This window comes from Coffea arabica, chromosome 8c (genome assembly GCF_036785885.1).
Source record: "Coffea arabica cultivar ET-39 chromosome 8c, Coffea Arabica ET-39 HiFi, whole genome shotgun sequence".
Lineage (NCBI taxonomy): Eukaryota > Viridiplantae > Streptophyta > Magnoliopsida > Gentianales > Rubiaceae > Coffea > Coffea arabica.
In genome coordinates, this window is record NC_092325.1 from 9,893,361 (window position 1) to 9,910,442 (window position 17,082).

At 32.2% G+C, this 17,082-nt stretch overlaps 1 protein-coding gene across 1 annotated transcript; it reads left to right on the plus strand.

Annotated features, from left to right (window-relative positions):
- Positions 1–264: 264 nt before the first annotated feature.
- LOC140013360 (uncharacterized mitochondrial protein AtMg00810-like) lies at positions 265–16,175 on the plus strand. The gene is made up of 2 exons (XM_072062627.1): positions 265–631; positions 16,087–16,175. The coding sequence occupies exons 1-2, from the start codon at positions 265–267 to the stop codon at positions 16,173–16,175; spliced, it is 456 nt and encodes a 151-aa protein (XP_071918728.1).
- Positions 16,176–17,082: the final 907 nt, after the last annotated feature.

Consider the following 17,082-nt stretch of genomic DNA (forward strand, 5'->3'; position numbering starts at 1 on the left):
GCATGCAGATTATGTTAGAAAGGGTCAAGAAAACAAAGTTTATAGATTGAAGAAGGCACTATATAGGTTGAAACGAGCTCTTGCGGTTTGGTATACTCGCATTGATACTTATTTTGTTGAGTATGATTTTTTGAGATGTCCATATAAGTACACTTTGTACATCAAATTTAACTCTAGAAGAGATGTTCTTATTGTATGCTTTTACGTGGATGACTTAATATTTACAAGTAACAATTTCAAATTAATTTTAAATTTAGAGAGGCCATGATCAGTGAGTTTGAGATGACAGGTTTGGGGTTGATGTCTTATTTTCTTGGTATTGAGATTTATCAGTTAGATGGTGAAATTTTTATTTCACAAAGAAAGAATGCGGGTGATATTCTGAAGAAATTTAAGATAGATGTGGCTAAACCAATGATGATCCCAGTTGAAGAACAGCTAAAATTGACAAAAAATGGCACTGGTGATTTTGTTGACACTACCTATTTTAAGAGATTGGTGGGAAGTCTTAGGTACTTAACTTCTGCAAGGCCTAACATCACTTATGGAATTAGTTTGATTAGTGGATTCATGGAATCTCCACGCCAATCCCACTTACAAGCTGCTAAGAGAATTTTGAGATATGTTCAAGGTACGCAGTCTAACGGTATATTTTACTCATTTTCACATGTTAGCAACATTGTTGGATATACTGATAGTGATTGGACTAGTAACACAATATAAAGGAGGAGCACTTCTAGTTATATATTTTATTTGGACTCTGGTGTATTTTTTTGGTCTTTAAGAGAACAACAAGTGGTTGTTTTATCCATAGTAGAAGTGGAGTACATTGTCGCTACGAATAGTGCTACTCAAGTACTTTGGTTGAGAAAAATGTTTGGATTTTTATAACACAAGTAAGAAGGTCTTACCAAAATATTGTGTGATAGCATGTCTACTATTGAGTTGACAAAGAATCTAATCTTTCATGGGCGCAGTAAACACATTGATATCAAATATCATTTTATTTGTGAGTTGGTTCAAAATCAAGAGATTGTCATTGATTATTGTAGGAGTGAAATCAGGTAGCTAACATTTTGACAAAGCCGCTCAAGTTGGAGATGCTCATGAAGTTGAAGAAGATGTTAGGCATGGTGAAATTTGAAGATCTTGACTTAAGAAAGCAAACATGGGATTAAATCAAGATTATTATTATTATTATTTCACTACAAGAAATTTGGTCATCAGTGATAATAATATGTCATCACAAGACATAGAAATGTTGTCACTAATGACTTTTATTGACGACTTTTGAGTCGTCACAGAGTCGTCACTATATCTCTGTTGGTAAAAGTATATAGTGACAGCACAAAAAGTCATCAGTGAATGGTTGTCATTAGTGACAACAATATGAAAGAGTTTTATTGACGACTTAGCATGTTGTCAGAGATGTATTGATCAAGCTTGTTACTGAAAAGTGTCAGAAGTTGTCACTTATATGATCTACTTATTGACAATATTTGTTGTCACAATTGAAGTTTGGAGTTAGTGACAAGCTTTGTTGTCACAAAGAGTTTTTGATTCTTGTTATGGAACAGCTCTTTTTTTGTCATTAGTGATCTTTAACATTGTTAGCTCAATTTCAATAAACTCACAATTTAGCATGGTAAATTATTTATCTAAAATAAATTGAAAGAAGTAATCTAAACAATCGATAATCAAAAGTAGTTGTTGCATTAGGCAACATGCCAATATAGCATATTAAGTACTCAAATGTCATATTGAGGTGCACATTACCCAACAAAGGTTTATAAAAGTAACATTGTGCCCAAATATCACATATTCATAAGGTACGTTTACAAAAGGAATTAATTTTAAGAAACCAAAGAACATCCAAGCGGACCCTTGCATGAGAAATTGCGACTTTGTCTTCAACGTCCTTCAGTCATTGCTATAGATAGCTCCCAAAATTTTGTTTAAATAGCATTTATCTGTAATAAAGTAGTAAAACAAGTAGATAAGGGGAGGATTAAAACACTGAAGGAGAAGTAACAATACTTAGGTTGCTTAGCTAAAATATGCAATCCAATAAGAACCTCAATAATTAAAGCTGTACATTCAAAATCAGCTCAAGAAATAAGTATTGCTATTAAACTTCAGCTTCAAAGGAATAATATAACAAGTTGAAAATGCAACAAGCACTGCTATAAGTACTGCTATGAACAATATAACCAATTGATAAGACTACAAGCACAACACTAAAGGAAAAGCAACTTTGATTCGCTTGCTTAGCTAAACATTCAAATAAACTAAACTGAACTAAACCAAAACAATCCAAAGTAATGAATAGCAGAGGATACAACGTGTCAAGTATAACCAAAGTAATGTCAATCACGATACAAGGTGTCGAGCTATCCATTCATATAGGAGAAACTGAGGCAATGTGTACCTCATTTATATAAGGGAAACTGATGCAATGGGTATCGTGAGAAAGATGTCTATGGGTTGCTCAATCTTTACAACCCATTTCTCCAAACCACTAAAGGATGAATACATGGAGTGGTACTGCATAAACAATATTAACATTATCAAAATCCATATACCCAAATTACTCCAATCACAAAAACATCTAAAAGCTACTGAAAAGCATCGGCATTACCATGTAAATGCTTGTTAAAGCAGTAAATACTGTAAATTGCAAGACTTAATAGCTACTATCCAAGGTCAGAACTCATCACTATCCTAGCTTGTGCTCAAACACATTACCTCAATAACTCCATCATATCGTACAAAAACTCAAATCACTTAAATATTTCAGAACAGCATATGCTAAGCTTAGAGAGCACAAATTTCTGTAATGAAAGAGCCAAAGTTCAAAACTTTCAAAGTCAAATAAGAGAACTTTAAAAGCAGCAAATTAAAGAAAACAATTAAGTCACCTCTTCGATAATCTTCATTGCCACTCTATCTTTAACACTCCCTTCTAGTTTCAAGAATTCAGTATTGCTTCAAATCTAACAAAGTAAATACTCGTCATCAGTTCAAGTAAATAATAAGCTGAACATAACTATGAAAAATAATATGTTTGTTGAGAAAAAAAATTACCTCATAGCCAGTGGCATCAGATAGGCTATTGATTTATCAGGTACATTTATTTTTCAAGAAAGAAAAACAAGCACCCTGTCCTCTTCACCATATCTTATTTTATGCTCTAAGGTAGAATACTTTGAAAACCATTTCAAATTACACTTCAAATCACAAACTACTCTTAAGTATAAACTACTTTGCCATACTTAAGTAACCAAAACTGAATTGCATGGAGAAATAAAAGATAATTAAGGTACAAACATAGATGATAATTTGAACCAAAAAGCACAGGAATTACCCATCCACAATGGCATAACATATGTATAAACTACTTCACCATACTTAAGTAACCAAAGTTGAATTGCACGGATCACATACAAAAGTTGAACTAATCTTTCCCTATTTTCTGTGGGCATTCTCCTATAGGTTTGTACAAGTAGGAACGCAAGGGAAAAATTTGACTGTGGTAATAGAAGAAATCAGAGCATTACTGTTCCTCATTGCTTCTTTGCTAACATTTTTATGAGCCCCTTAAAAATTTTACCAAACCACATCAAATTCATGATAGAAAGAGCGCAAGGCACAACAAATACTAGAAAATAACCAACTGAATGCATCTGGATGACCTGACTATAATGAATGTAAACATGGTGAAACATGTAAACAAACAACAAAATTCTTGCCATCAGCCAGCCAAAAAAAATAAAGACACCGTTAATTAGGTAGGCATTGGACCTCTTCAATCCAGAAATATCAAGATGCCATCTCATGTTGATTTCTGGGGTAGTCATTTCTGATATGAGGACCATGAATGTATAAAGCTGCCCCTCCCCAGTAAATACAAAATATGCTACAGAAACTCCAGAAAGACTGTGATGGACAATATACTCCAGTGTCTGTGTGAGAGAGAGAGAGAGAGAGAGAGAGAGAGAGAGTTAAGGAGTTGATATAGAAACAGGTGCATGCCTTTATGTATGGTTGTGTTACTTTGACCTGTACTAATATTACCCCAGACCATTCAACAAACGGAGTCATGGTCTGGTTTCATTTCAGCCCACAACCTAACTAAAAACCATACCAGCTGCCTAACTCAGCCCTTTTAATTGTTCTAGTTTTTAGAATAATAACTGAAAAACTAAACTGATAATAGAAGCTTCAAGCACAATAAATTTTTCATTGAGGCCAAAAAGAATGAGCATAAGAGCACTTCCAACATCACCAACCCTTTCCAGCAAGAAGGAAGCTGCATCTACAATTCCATATTCCTGACAGAGGCGTAAACAGTTCTCTACTCTATAGCTTGACAAAATGACATGGTGACAACTCTAACTAAACCATAGATACACAAGATTAACTAAGCCATAAACTTTTAAAGGGAGAAAAATAAATTATAAGTTGTTAACATGATAAACCAAAGCTTGCTTGTTCAACGGCACAACAATAAACATACAAGTCCATTGAGCATATATGACAACAGCTTGCCACACGCATGATTAATAATACATCCCTCCTTTCAAGAACTTCATCCACAGTTGAAGATATACTCACCTCAAGATACTGTTCTGTCACTTCATCCGTCAGCTGAATTGGCTTACTACGGAGCAATTTTGGGAAATCATTCAATTCTTCAAGGAACGTCTTAATTCTATCTGACTGATGCTTTGCCATCCTTCCACTCGGAAAATGTAAACAACCATATTTTCTTAAGCAAGAAAATTTGAGATTTCCAGTTGTGTGAACTTCAACAAGTGTATTCAAATAAAGAAAAAGGCTCTCTGGGTGAGAGTGTAACTGAGAAATTAGCATCAGAGTTTGTGCAAAATTACTTGTCTAATTTGACCAGATCACCAATCCTTGAAAGGACTGCTGCTTGGAAGGCTTCTGAATCAGTTTCACTCATTCTCCCCCTACCAAGTCCAGCCGTAGCTGATTTTGTACAAAAAATCGTTGGGAAGCAGCAAGTCCTTCCCAAGTGGGCCAAAAAGTAGAGGATACAATTAATCTAGGGGATTCACGATAACTAGGCAAAAAATTTTCCCTAATTTTTTCCCTAAGTTAAGATTTAGGGCAATAAAATTTCAGGGGATGAAAAGTTTAATCATTTAAATAACCATAAAATTACACCCTCAATGCAGGTTCAACAAGAATGCAGGTATAAATTTTCAGAAAATAAAAAAAAACAAGCGTAGGGCCAAAATATTTGCAAACTATCTTAGAGACAAATAAGAGAGGGAAAGAACTAACCTTTGCTGCAGAGACTTGGAGAATTACTTGGTCTTCAATGCAATGTTTTCAGAACCGGACCGAACCGGCCGGTTCGACCGGTTGGACCGCGAACCGGCCATGTTACCGGTCCGGTCTAATGCTAAAGCCGGAAGTTCATGGAGAACCGTTGAAACCCGGATGAACCGGACGAACCGTGCGAACCGTTAAGAACCGTGAACCGGCGGTTTTTTAAATTCTTCAACAAAATATCAAGAATGGTGTAGCTAAGATTCGAACCTGCATCTCCAAGTGTGGATATGACAGTCTTACCGCTAGACTATAGTTAAGTTTGTTGAGAATTCTACTTGACTAATAGATATATTAAAACATCAAGTTCTTCTCTTATTTTTTTTTCAATTTTTTCTTCTTAACCATTTTTAACCCAAATATCCACAACAAGATTTTCTCAAGTCTTCACCATTATTATCAGGTTATTATCTTTAGCAGATTGTAAACAAGTTGAAATTTTCAACTTTTCTTGTTTTCCAACATCTTAGTAAGTTTAATTTTTTTCTTTTCAAGGTTTTTTTTCTATATTATTATCTTTAGTTGATTTTTTGCATTTTCTTCTTTTTCCCCTCAATTTTCATATGTTTCCCTCATTTTTGTTTTATTTTTATTCAATTAATTAAGGATGAAATTTTTGCAAAAGTAGTGCACATCCGTGTAGGAATTGGGTAGGAATTACAAATAATAATATTGGGTTGGTCAAAAATATGGTACTTGGCACATAATCGAAGCTATTGATAATTGAATTTAAAATAATTAATGGTATAGGATCATTGAATTTAATATAACATGTTAATTAGTAATGTTCAGTAGCAATTAATTTTTTATGTGTTTAACTATATATTTGTTTTCAAAAATTTTTAATTTTTTTTAGTTTGAGCAATTAGATTTATATTTTTATAATAAAATTTTAACTTTTTCAGCTTAAGTTGATGAAATTGTGAAGGTGGTGTGATTGCTTATCATGCCACTGATAAAAGTTTGCTATTCAAATATTTTGTCTTAACTTGAACTCTTTTATGGATTTTTTTAAGGATTGTAAAAGAATTTCAATATTTAATTTATTTATTTTTTGTGTTTTTATTTGTGATAATTGGTGAACATTTGGATTGTATCTATTTATGTTTATAATGAATTTATGAAAACTTGTGGTGAATTATGATATTTTAATTATATTTATCATTCCATGTTTTATGTATAACTTTTAGAAAATTTATTATTATCATAACTTAAATTAAGTTATGTTGGTAAAGTTCAAGTGTAGAATGAAACCTGCTTAGTACTTAACACTAAAAAAAAAAAAAAAAAAACAGTGAACCTTTGAACCGGCCGGTTGGACCGGTCGGACCGGTCAGACCGTGAACCGGCCACCTCTCCGGTTCACTGACCGGTCCGAGTTTTAAAACATTGCTTCAATGTCCAAGAGCCACGGTACTTCACTGGTGTTCAATTGTCGAAGAGATCGAGAGTGTGGTAGAGATGGAGGTAGAGGTGACAATGGAAGTGGAAGTGGAGGTGGAGCCGTGGATGTAGAGGTGAGTGTGGGCTGACGGGCTGAGTAAAAGTGAGGTGATTTGTGAGAGTTTGAGAGAGAGTTCAACACTTAGAAAAGTTATTGTTTTGCATCTACGTAGTACAAGAGACTTGGACAAATTTGTGCCTCTTTTTTGGCCTTGAAATTTAAAATTGCGCCACTTTGTTTTTGTCTTGAATTTTAACTAGATTTGGACATCATAATTCCCCCCTTTTTACACAAGAAAAATTGGTGCAATTTTGTCTTTTATAATTGTATTTGAAATATAGATTTCATTTTTATTCATTATTTTTGTGTCACAATTTTAAAAATTTTAGTATGATTAAAAATTCTAGTATGAGTGGCAAAATTTTTTAAATTCAAATAAATGGAAAAGCATTTTAATAAAATTTAACTAGTTCTTATAGGTGCGAAAACTTTATATCAATTATAACTACTATTTATAAAACTTCACTATTAATCCATTATCTTCAAATAAGAAAAAAAATGCACAATTCAACTAATACATAAAGTGTATTAGTTAATTAACTATGGAGTTTAGGATTTATCCACTTCGATAACCGGTTCAATTTGAAAACTCTTATTTATATTCATATCAAATTAACTAATAATCATTCTACGTTAAGTAGTCACAAGTTTATTTACACTAATGAATTTTTTATTTTTTAATTATTTTTTATTCTAATGAAGTTATTACATATACAAGAAAATTAAACTAATAAGGAGGCTCATAAGTATACAACAGTTAAAAATCATTAGAGAACACATAATGATTACAAAAAATTAGAAGTAATAGTTGCAAAAAGCAATAAATATTTTAAATCAAACAGTGATAAGACTAGGTTGTCACTAACGGCTATATAATGTTATCAGTGACAACAATAGCAAAGTTGTCAAAGAAAGTGCTATTAATACTGATGACTTTTAGAAAGTTGTCACTATTGCAGTTCTCGCTCTCTCCGTGACTCCTGGCGGGAATCGAATTGTGACAACAATGCAAGGTCGTCACTGATGTGTTGGCTTCCTTGACGCAATTGTGACAACTTGCCGTATTGTGGTTAAAGGACCCCATTTTGTGACGGTTTTTTTTCATCACTGAGAAATGTTATCACTAATGACCAAATTTCTTGTAGTGTTTGTTAGTTTTCATATTGTTTGGTCCTGGTCTCTTAGTTACATTGGCAGAAATTTTTAAGTCCAAGTCCAATTGTATAAATGATTCCTTTCGCGATTTGGAAACTATGTTTTAGGAAACTAACTGATCTATAAATACTACTACTAGTACTAATGTTTGGCGTGCCAAGAATTGAGAAGTAAAAAAATTGGTTGTTGCCGTCTAAAGCTTTGTCTGCTTCTATCTCTATATCGTTTCCTTTTTCTTTGTTTTTTATTGTTTTCACTGCCAAAATTACTGTGTGAGATTTGTTTGTTAATATATCCTGAGAAAATTTCCTACAATCTATAATGATCAAGTATATAATATATTGCATTAAATCTATCTATCACTTACAGGTTAAATATACTCGCACTTTTCCATCTTTGTATATATATTATTTTACTCTTCTCCCTTTAAATTTTGTATATATTTTTAGAGCACTTGTCATTGATTACTTAGATATTGAATATGAATGTCTAACTACCTATTGAGGTTGTCATGGTTTCCTGACTTTCCAAGTTCCTATTTCTTATTTCATTCATCTGGTTATGAAAAAAACTTGGCTTTATGTGCAATTATAGGAACAGCATTGGCAAAAAATAGTAAATGAATGACAATCTGAACGAACGTAGTTGTTGGAATCTTCTTGACTTTTATAATTCTTTATCTGTGAGTTAACATTTAGCTGAATTGAACATTTTCTTGCCCATCCAATCATATTAGCATACTTAACTCTACTAACATTATATTGCAAAATTATGACATTCCTGTAACCTGTGAAAACTAAATTTTATAGCCACTAATTCTTTGGAAGGGCAGTATCCTTACTTTGTCAAAATAGTTATAATTGCTACTGGATTCATGGCACATTGATATATATATTGGGGATTATGGAGTGTCATTATACAGGTCTTAAATCATTTCATGTACAGTTTGAGAGTTTAAATTATTGGTTGTGCAAGCTATGATTGTACTGTTGTGACAGCCCCACCTCTCCCCAGGGCGTACCCAAGGGTTTGGTAGACCACCTGCCTAACTCTTGTCAAGACTCAGCCACGCACCATGAAATTTCAAATGATAACCCCAATAACAAAATCGATATTACTTACAACCTTCAATATATATACACTCATGGACTTCCATCGTCCACACGATCTATAAATACAACCAAGGAATCAAACTTACAAAAAATCAAACCAAACAAGCTGGCTAGACGTCTATGAAGTGCTCGTGTGAGCAACTAACAAAACTTAGACAAAGTCTATGTCTTCTCCACTTCCACTCTCACGTTTTACCCCTATAAGGAAAACAAATTTTATGGAATGAGCTAGAAGCTCAGTGAGATTCCAAGTAATCAAGCAGGTAAAATAATAGGCAAGATACCATACCAGATATCAAAAAACAAGTCAAACTCAAATAGATCATGACCCAGTATATAGTTAAGTAAGTAGCCAAATAGATCATGCAAAAGTGTATAGCAGAGAACACATTCATGGCAAAGGATATAGGTTGCTCTCAGGAGCAGCTTGAACAAGGTCCGTTGGCTCTTCGTCAACCATGAAAGTATAACGTCCGTAGATCACCACTTTACACCAATTTCCGTCCACCAAACATACCCCTTATAGGGCCCGAGCACCAAAGAAGTACCCAAGATTCGTTGATCTTCTCGACCCTTGTCGGCTCGATTCGACCAACTAGCCTTGGGTTGGACTTATAGTTCCAGATATTCAGTAATTCAGGATCTGGGTTATAGCCTCAAGTATTCAGTATTTAGTAGTGGAGTCGTTGGCTGACATCCAACACTCATGCAGTAATAATTGGAGACGTTAGCTGACACTTAACGCTCCATATTCAATAATATCATTGTTCAAGTGATGACTTCCAATCAGGAGTAAACAGATTAGGAACTTGTCCTTTACCCAAGATTTCCTAGCTCACCCGACCGCTCTGAGGCTGGTCTAAAGCAAGAGGTCCATCAAGGGTTCAGTTCAGCTTTTATCGACTTACATTCACGCATACGCATGAGTAACCCTAAATTCCACTTACTTGACGTCTCGGATAAGGTTCAAGGCTCAGTTCAACCACTACAAGAGAAATGTAGCTAGTCTACAATTCAACAGCTACAAGAAGGATGTAGCCGGTCTACTATTGAACCGCCACAAGAGAAATGCAGCCGGTCTACAGTTCAACCGCTGCAAGAGGAATGCAGCCGGTATACAATCATGCACATAAATATGCAAGTCCACATGCAGGATTAATTAATTCAAGTTCATAGAGGTTGAGTGCGAATAAGGACACACTCGCCTAGCCATAATCGAGTCATAAGTATTACCCTGCAAATCACATTTCAAGCATTCCAAGTGTTTCAAGTCAATATACGGTCACATGCAAATCAACTTACTTGTTCATGCATAAATGAGATATCAATTGTTTCGTCAAGTTAGGTCGATTGAGTGTACATAAGAGCACACTTGCCTAAACACAGCTCAAGTCAAGTGCAATAAGATACACACTTGCCTATACGACGATAAATCAAGTGCCTAGCAATTTCTAGCAACAGTGAGCATGTAACACGCGTCCCAAGTACACAAGATAGTCAGTGGGATAACCACTCGAGTGACCAACAAGTCAAGTGCAAGCAAAGCAATTCATTTTATATCAATATCAAGAAGTGAATTGCAAAGTATCGAGTATGATAAAGTACATCCTCGTCCCAAAGGTCATCAATTCAAGAGCAACTACTTTAACCAAGCAAGCATGTTATTCAAACAAGGAGACATTCTACGTAAATATTTTCATGCACTTGGAACACTCACCAACCAATTGCAACCCTTCACTTTACCCTGGTTTGTCCTCTTGAATTCTCTCGAGTCCTGTGGTCACACATCATATTAAAAGACTAGCAATATACAACCAAAATACATGAAGAAATTAGGGTTCCAAAACTTCACTTCCTTTCATTTGAACCTCAATTCCACCCATAAACCAAACTCAAAATAGTTTATCAACTCCAATCTTAAAGTTGGAAATGAAAGTAAGAATAGTTCTAGGAAAACAAAATTTTTCCAGTTTTGCATGGCGCTATTTGAAAAATCATAACTCAAGCTTCGTAAGTCCAAAATTTATAAACTTTATACCGTTGGAAAATAGACTCAAAGGGCTACAATTTCTCAGAAGACATCTTTGTAAGATTCTATCTACAAGTCAGTCAAATTCCAACCTCAAACGGCTGCTTTATCCAGTAGAAAGACAGAACAGGAATGGAAATTCAGTCAAATTTGGAAAATCACAGATATTCATAACAATTTAGAAAAATTCTAAAATTTTCACGGTACAAGGTAATCTAAATTTAGTTTCAAATTCAACAAACAGAACTCAATTCGGATATTTCTACACCAAGATATAATAGTTTATGAAAGCTGATTTTTGAAACTTGGTTCACGAATTTCCAGCTTTGGAACACTTGACACAGTTTCGAAAACTAGATTCAAAATGTTAAAAATTATTAGAAGAAACTGTCTTCAAATTCGTTTTGTAAGATGAGTGAAAACGAGCTACAAACTACAGCTGACTTGTTTCTCGGTTAAAACAGTGAGAAAAAATCAGTCGACTTTGCTGGCTCACTGCGGCTCATAGGAAATGAACTGGCAGGTTCATGTTATACCGTTAGAAAGCTCTCGGAGTCTAGTTTCATATGCCACAAACAGCACTTGATTTTGACTCCTGTATGAAACGTTATGGCCTGTTGAGTGTGCACTGGACGGCTATAATGATCAGGGATTTTCCAGGTTAGTTTTCTTTCCTTCAACCTAACTTTAACTCAATCAAATGCAATGCTTTTTGGGAGATGATTTACATACATATACACCAGCATGTAACAAGCATTTTGGCATCAAAATAATCACAAAATTCGAAATTAAAATGAGGGAAGTGAACCAACAAATATTAGACAGTTCATGCTCTTCTTTCTCTTCAAGTTTTTTCTTCAACTTTTACACCCAAAACCAAGTTACAAATCACTAAACAACAACCAAACAAACAATAATTCCTCAAGGCCACTACCTGAGAATCCACCTCAAGACATCTACCTAAAGTCAAGATTCAAGGAACCCATCAACAATCCAAGCTTAACTATCAAAAGCAAGCCTTAAATCTACTCATATGCAAGTATTAAAAGAGAAGAAATGGTTCAAGCCATGATTACCTTTAATCCTATGAAGAAGTGCAACCCAAAGCTTTCTTTTTACCCAAATTCCTCCACCCAAGGTCTTCTTCCTTCTTTCAAGTTACTTCCTATGGATTGGATTGCAAACTTATGGTGAAGTCTCAAGATTCAAGCAAGAATTTCTAGGTTGGAAATGGAGTTTATTTCTCTCCTTTTCTCTCCATGAAGGTTCGGCCAAGCTAGAGGAAAAAAATGAGGAATTTTTTGGTCAATTTTTCTTTTACTTAAAGGCTAGGAATAGTCCAAGTCAAGGTCAAAGTTTCATAGATTTTGTGACAATTGCCCTCCAATAATTAATCCTCGCCTTTTTGTTATCTTATCACTAAAATATCTTGCCAACCTTTAATTATATCTTAACACCTTATAAAATAATATTCTTTTGTACAAAACTCCTTTTAATCTTCAAAAATTTAAAGCACGTACCGCATTAGCGGGTTCCACATCCATAATGCAATTCAAATTTAACATGAACTAACTTATACAAGAAAAATAATTTAAAAACTTGACTCACTTATAAAAATATCGAGAAAATTAAGGCAATAATTTAAGGTAAAGAGAATGCATTCAAAGAAATAAAATAAAATATAAAAATAATTTTTTCGGGTCCCCACAACTGTCATCCTTTAGATTACCATGCGCAAATGGCTTGACTGTTTGCAAGCTATTTAAATGCTTCAATGTGATTAAATTTGGTTTTTGGTGTGCACAAACTTTAAAGGTAAAAAAGAAAAAAAAATCACAGTTTTCATTGAGATCTGGTTCCTGGAAAAGATGGTTTTTGGTCCTTAGTTTTAAGGCAAGAGAATCATGTTGAGGAATTTTCTTCTGATCCAGAAATTGTTCATCTGCCTTTGTTATTGTTGCCCATTACATATGTATAATTTCTTTGTTAACGACTATTGCTTTGTTTAATGAGTGACTTATGGAAAATGCTGCAGTAACTATCGTTATGGAAACTAAACAGTTTTTACCTGATATAACAAGTTATTATACTTTTAGAGACCATTTGATTACCTGTTGGACCTATGCACATAAATAGGATAATGCCTAAAACTAAGGAAAGTTTCTCATCTAAAATTGTAAGTTAATCGTAATAATTAGTAACTTTTGTTTCTCGAAAGGTAAATTGAAATAAATATGAATCTTACTTTTTAAAGAGATAAATTACTATTTTATATCCCAAACATACTTTAGAGAGAGTAAGTTTAGTTCAAATAATAGTAAGTTTTTATACATAAAGAGTAATTTTTACTTATAACATAGTAAATTTGATTAATGACCAAAACTTACTAATTTATGGCACAAATGTACTATTTTGCTTAAAAAGCTTATACCAAACCAATACTAGGAAGTTTATTTGAAATAACAATAAAATGTTTTATTAATGATTAAAACTTAGTACCTTAGTTAGTAAGTACTCGTGATATACTTATATAATACATGATTATATGTATAATTAAATTTTTTTTGTATTTATATATTTTAAAATACTATGAAAAATATTTTGACATTTCACATAACCTTATAAAATAATAAAATTTTGTAGTATTATAATTTTGAATAATTTTTGAAAAAGTTAAAAAGTTTGGATAATAATAACAACACATCTTCCTAGTTATATACAGAATATCACTTATCTATGTAATTTCTATAATTTAAAACCTATTAATATAATAAGATGATAAAGTTTTAATATATTTATTGTTTGGGACACAAGAAATAATAAGAATTAAACTTGTATTAATATAGACCTAGCAAAATGAGAGAAATAGTGTAACAATTAATACAACAATAAAAATAACAAAATTAGTATAATTTGAAATTTTTTTTCTCTAGAGATTGTTCACGAATATAAGATCCAACCACTGAACAAAAATCACATGCATATATAATCTATTGTATAATTTAAATTAAATTTAGTGCATGTACAAAATGATCCTAAAATAATTAGCATGCTACAATACCATATTATTTTAACAACAAAAAGTTTTTGCCAAAAGTCTCCAATATCCATGATATATGTATGAGAGATATTTTACCATATTTTTATCTCTTTTTTTCCCATATTTGTATCTCATGTCTAATCATGGATGTTAATTTGAGGAAGAATATTTTTTATAATAAAATCATTTTGAATTTAATTAACAAGTTGAGATTCTTTTTAAAATAAAAGTGAAATATTTTGGGAACTTATTTTTTATTTTCCCAAAATTAAAAGATTGCTATTTTTTACCAATTGTTGCCATTAACATTTCATTTTCTAGACTAATTTTTATCAATGTAAAATTAGTTTAGTTAACAATAATTGAAGTTCTGTTGGTCCGTGGATTGGCATGCTATTGTTGTTATTTTACATGTAAATATATAACCTAAGTAATAAAATAAAAAATAGCTACTTAAAAAAAGGAAATAGGTGCTCAATTGATTGCATTCAAACTACGAATTCTATTTATACATAATTGATAAATTATATTTTTATTTATAAGAAATCAATATGCATCATATATTGACCAGGACTAAATTATTGATTACTTAACAAATCATATCTAAACACATGATGTGATATATATTGCATCTGATCACCTTTATACTCATACCATTTTCCTTGCTTTCTATTCAAATTTTAAAGGTGAAAAATTCTCTTGATTATATTAGTGAAAATGAATAAAATCTTTAACAAATTATTTCAATTTATTTACAAAATGTTAGTACTTTTAGGAGAAACAATGCATTGTAGGAATGGTTTACTAATTTTTTAGTAAACATAACTACTACATTAAAAAGTTAAAAAAAAAACTTGATTTTATTATGCTTTAATTAGGAGTGCTTTTGAAGAGAAGAATAAGGGGATTAATTTCTTTGATTCAAGAATTTTTAGAGGTTGTAATTATCAAAAGAAAACAGAAATTTTAAAGATTGTAACTCTCTTATTATTTGATTTAATAAATTTGATATTTGTGCAAGTTTTCATGTCTTTTATTTTCCGTAATGAAATTTGTGCTTGCAGTTAGATACAAATATAGTAAAATATTCCTCATATGTATGTCATGGATATTTGAGACTTTTAGTAAAAAAAAAATTTTGTTGTTAAAATAACATTGTATCATAATGCGCTAATTATTTTAGGACCATTTTATATGTGAACTGAATTTAATTTAAATTATACAATAGATATCTTATTTTTATGAACAATCTCCCAAGGAAAAAAGTCCAGATCATACTGATTTTCTTATATTAACCGTTATACTAATTTTGTCATTTTTATTGTTGTGCTATTTCTCATTTGTTTGGACTTTAACTCTTATTAATTGTGTCCCAAATGTAAATTTATTAAAACTTTATCATTATTTCAAATAAATTTTCTAATACTAGTTTGAGATAAGTTTTTAATGTAAAATTGTACATGTATTCCAAAAATCAATAAGTTTTGATCATTAATCAAATTTACCATGTTATTAGTAAGAATTACTATTTATGTATAAAAACTTATTGTTACTTGAATTAAACTTACTCTCTAAAAAATAAGTTTGGGATATAAAGTAGTAATTTATTTATTTGAAAAGTACGTTTAATATTTATTCCAATTTACCTTTTGAGGTATAAAAATTACTATTCTATTAAGGTTAACTTACTATTTTAGATGGAAAACTTACTTTCATATTTTTAGGTGTTATCCTGTTTAAGTGGATAGATCCAACAAGTAATCAAATTATCACTAAAAGTACAACAACATGTTATGTTAGGTAAAAACTGTTTCGTTACTATAACTATCGTTCTTAAAGCATTGTCCCTGACTTATATGCCTTCATATTTTCCTATGCTCATTTGCAGGCATTGCAATACTGTGCTTCAACAATGGCTGCTATGTAAATAGTCTACTCTTTGACTGTAGCTGCTTGGACGATTTCCAGGGTGGTTAGCAAATAATTTGCCAACCTGTTAATCTTTTTGTTTGTGCTCTGATTTACCTCATCTGTAGACATACCTCATAAACTAACAAGTGTAAGATCTTCCCTTTGTCTCTCTAAATCACCCTTGGGAAAAAAAATCCAGCCAACATTTCATATAGAATCTCTCTAATGTCTTTCTTCTCCAACTAATTTTGTCCTTTTAGATTATGAATATTACATACCAGATTAAAAGAAATACCTGGACAACCTCAAGCAGCGCATGGATCCCCATTAACTAGCGTGACAAAAATTGTGGGACGGGATTGTTACGCTTTTAAATTTTTAAATATTTTATTTAGGGAAACGTCTTAGTCCACAAATTTGACTTCTGCCACCTTTTTTTTTTTTGTTTTTTTTCTTGTTTTCAATTCACTGCCACACACTACCACATCATTCTCCATGAAGACTGATTGATTTGATCACTCAATAAACAAGTAGAACGGTTAAGCTCTCGCAACATCACTTCAAGGGAGTTCGAACTTTTGCGCTCAATCATATTCAATTTTGTTTGGACTGCATTTCTCTAAATTTTTTATAAAAAAATTACTGTAATCACTTGATATATGTAATATAAAAAGTGATTGAAAAATATGTTCATAAAAAAATATTAAAAAATTACAATCCAAGCACACCCAAATCTCAACTTAATTTGAAGACTAGAAAGGTGTTTCTGTTTAATAGGACCAGTTGAACAAGTTGGCATGTACCACTCTACCAGATATATGGGCAACATGACAATAAGGACTCGCTTAACTCCTTATAGTTTGGGTCCAGTTTGGGTCCTTTGGGAACTTATATTCTATCCCTTTTTTTATTTTAATTAACCTGAAAAATTTCCTGCTAAAGATAACATTCCAAGATAAAAGTTTGACTAAAA

Bases quoted from the DNA above. Each gene is read 5' to 3' on its own strand.
- LOC140013360 (XM_072062627.1), top strand. From the start codon at position 265: ATGATCAGTGAGTTTGAGATGACAGGTTTGGGGTTGATGTCTTATTTT. The intron at 632-16,086 runs GTACGCAGTCTA...GCTCATTTGCAG, and splicing joins AATTTTGAGATATGTTCAAG to GCATTGCAATACTGTGCTTC.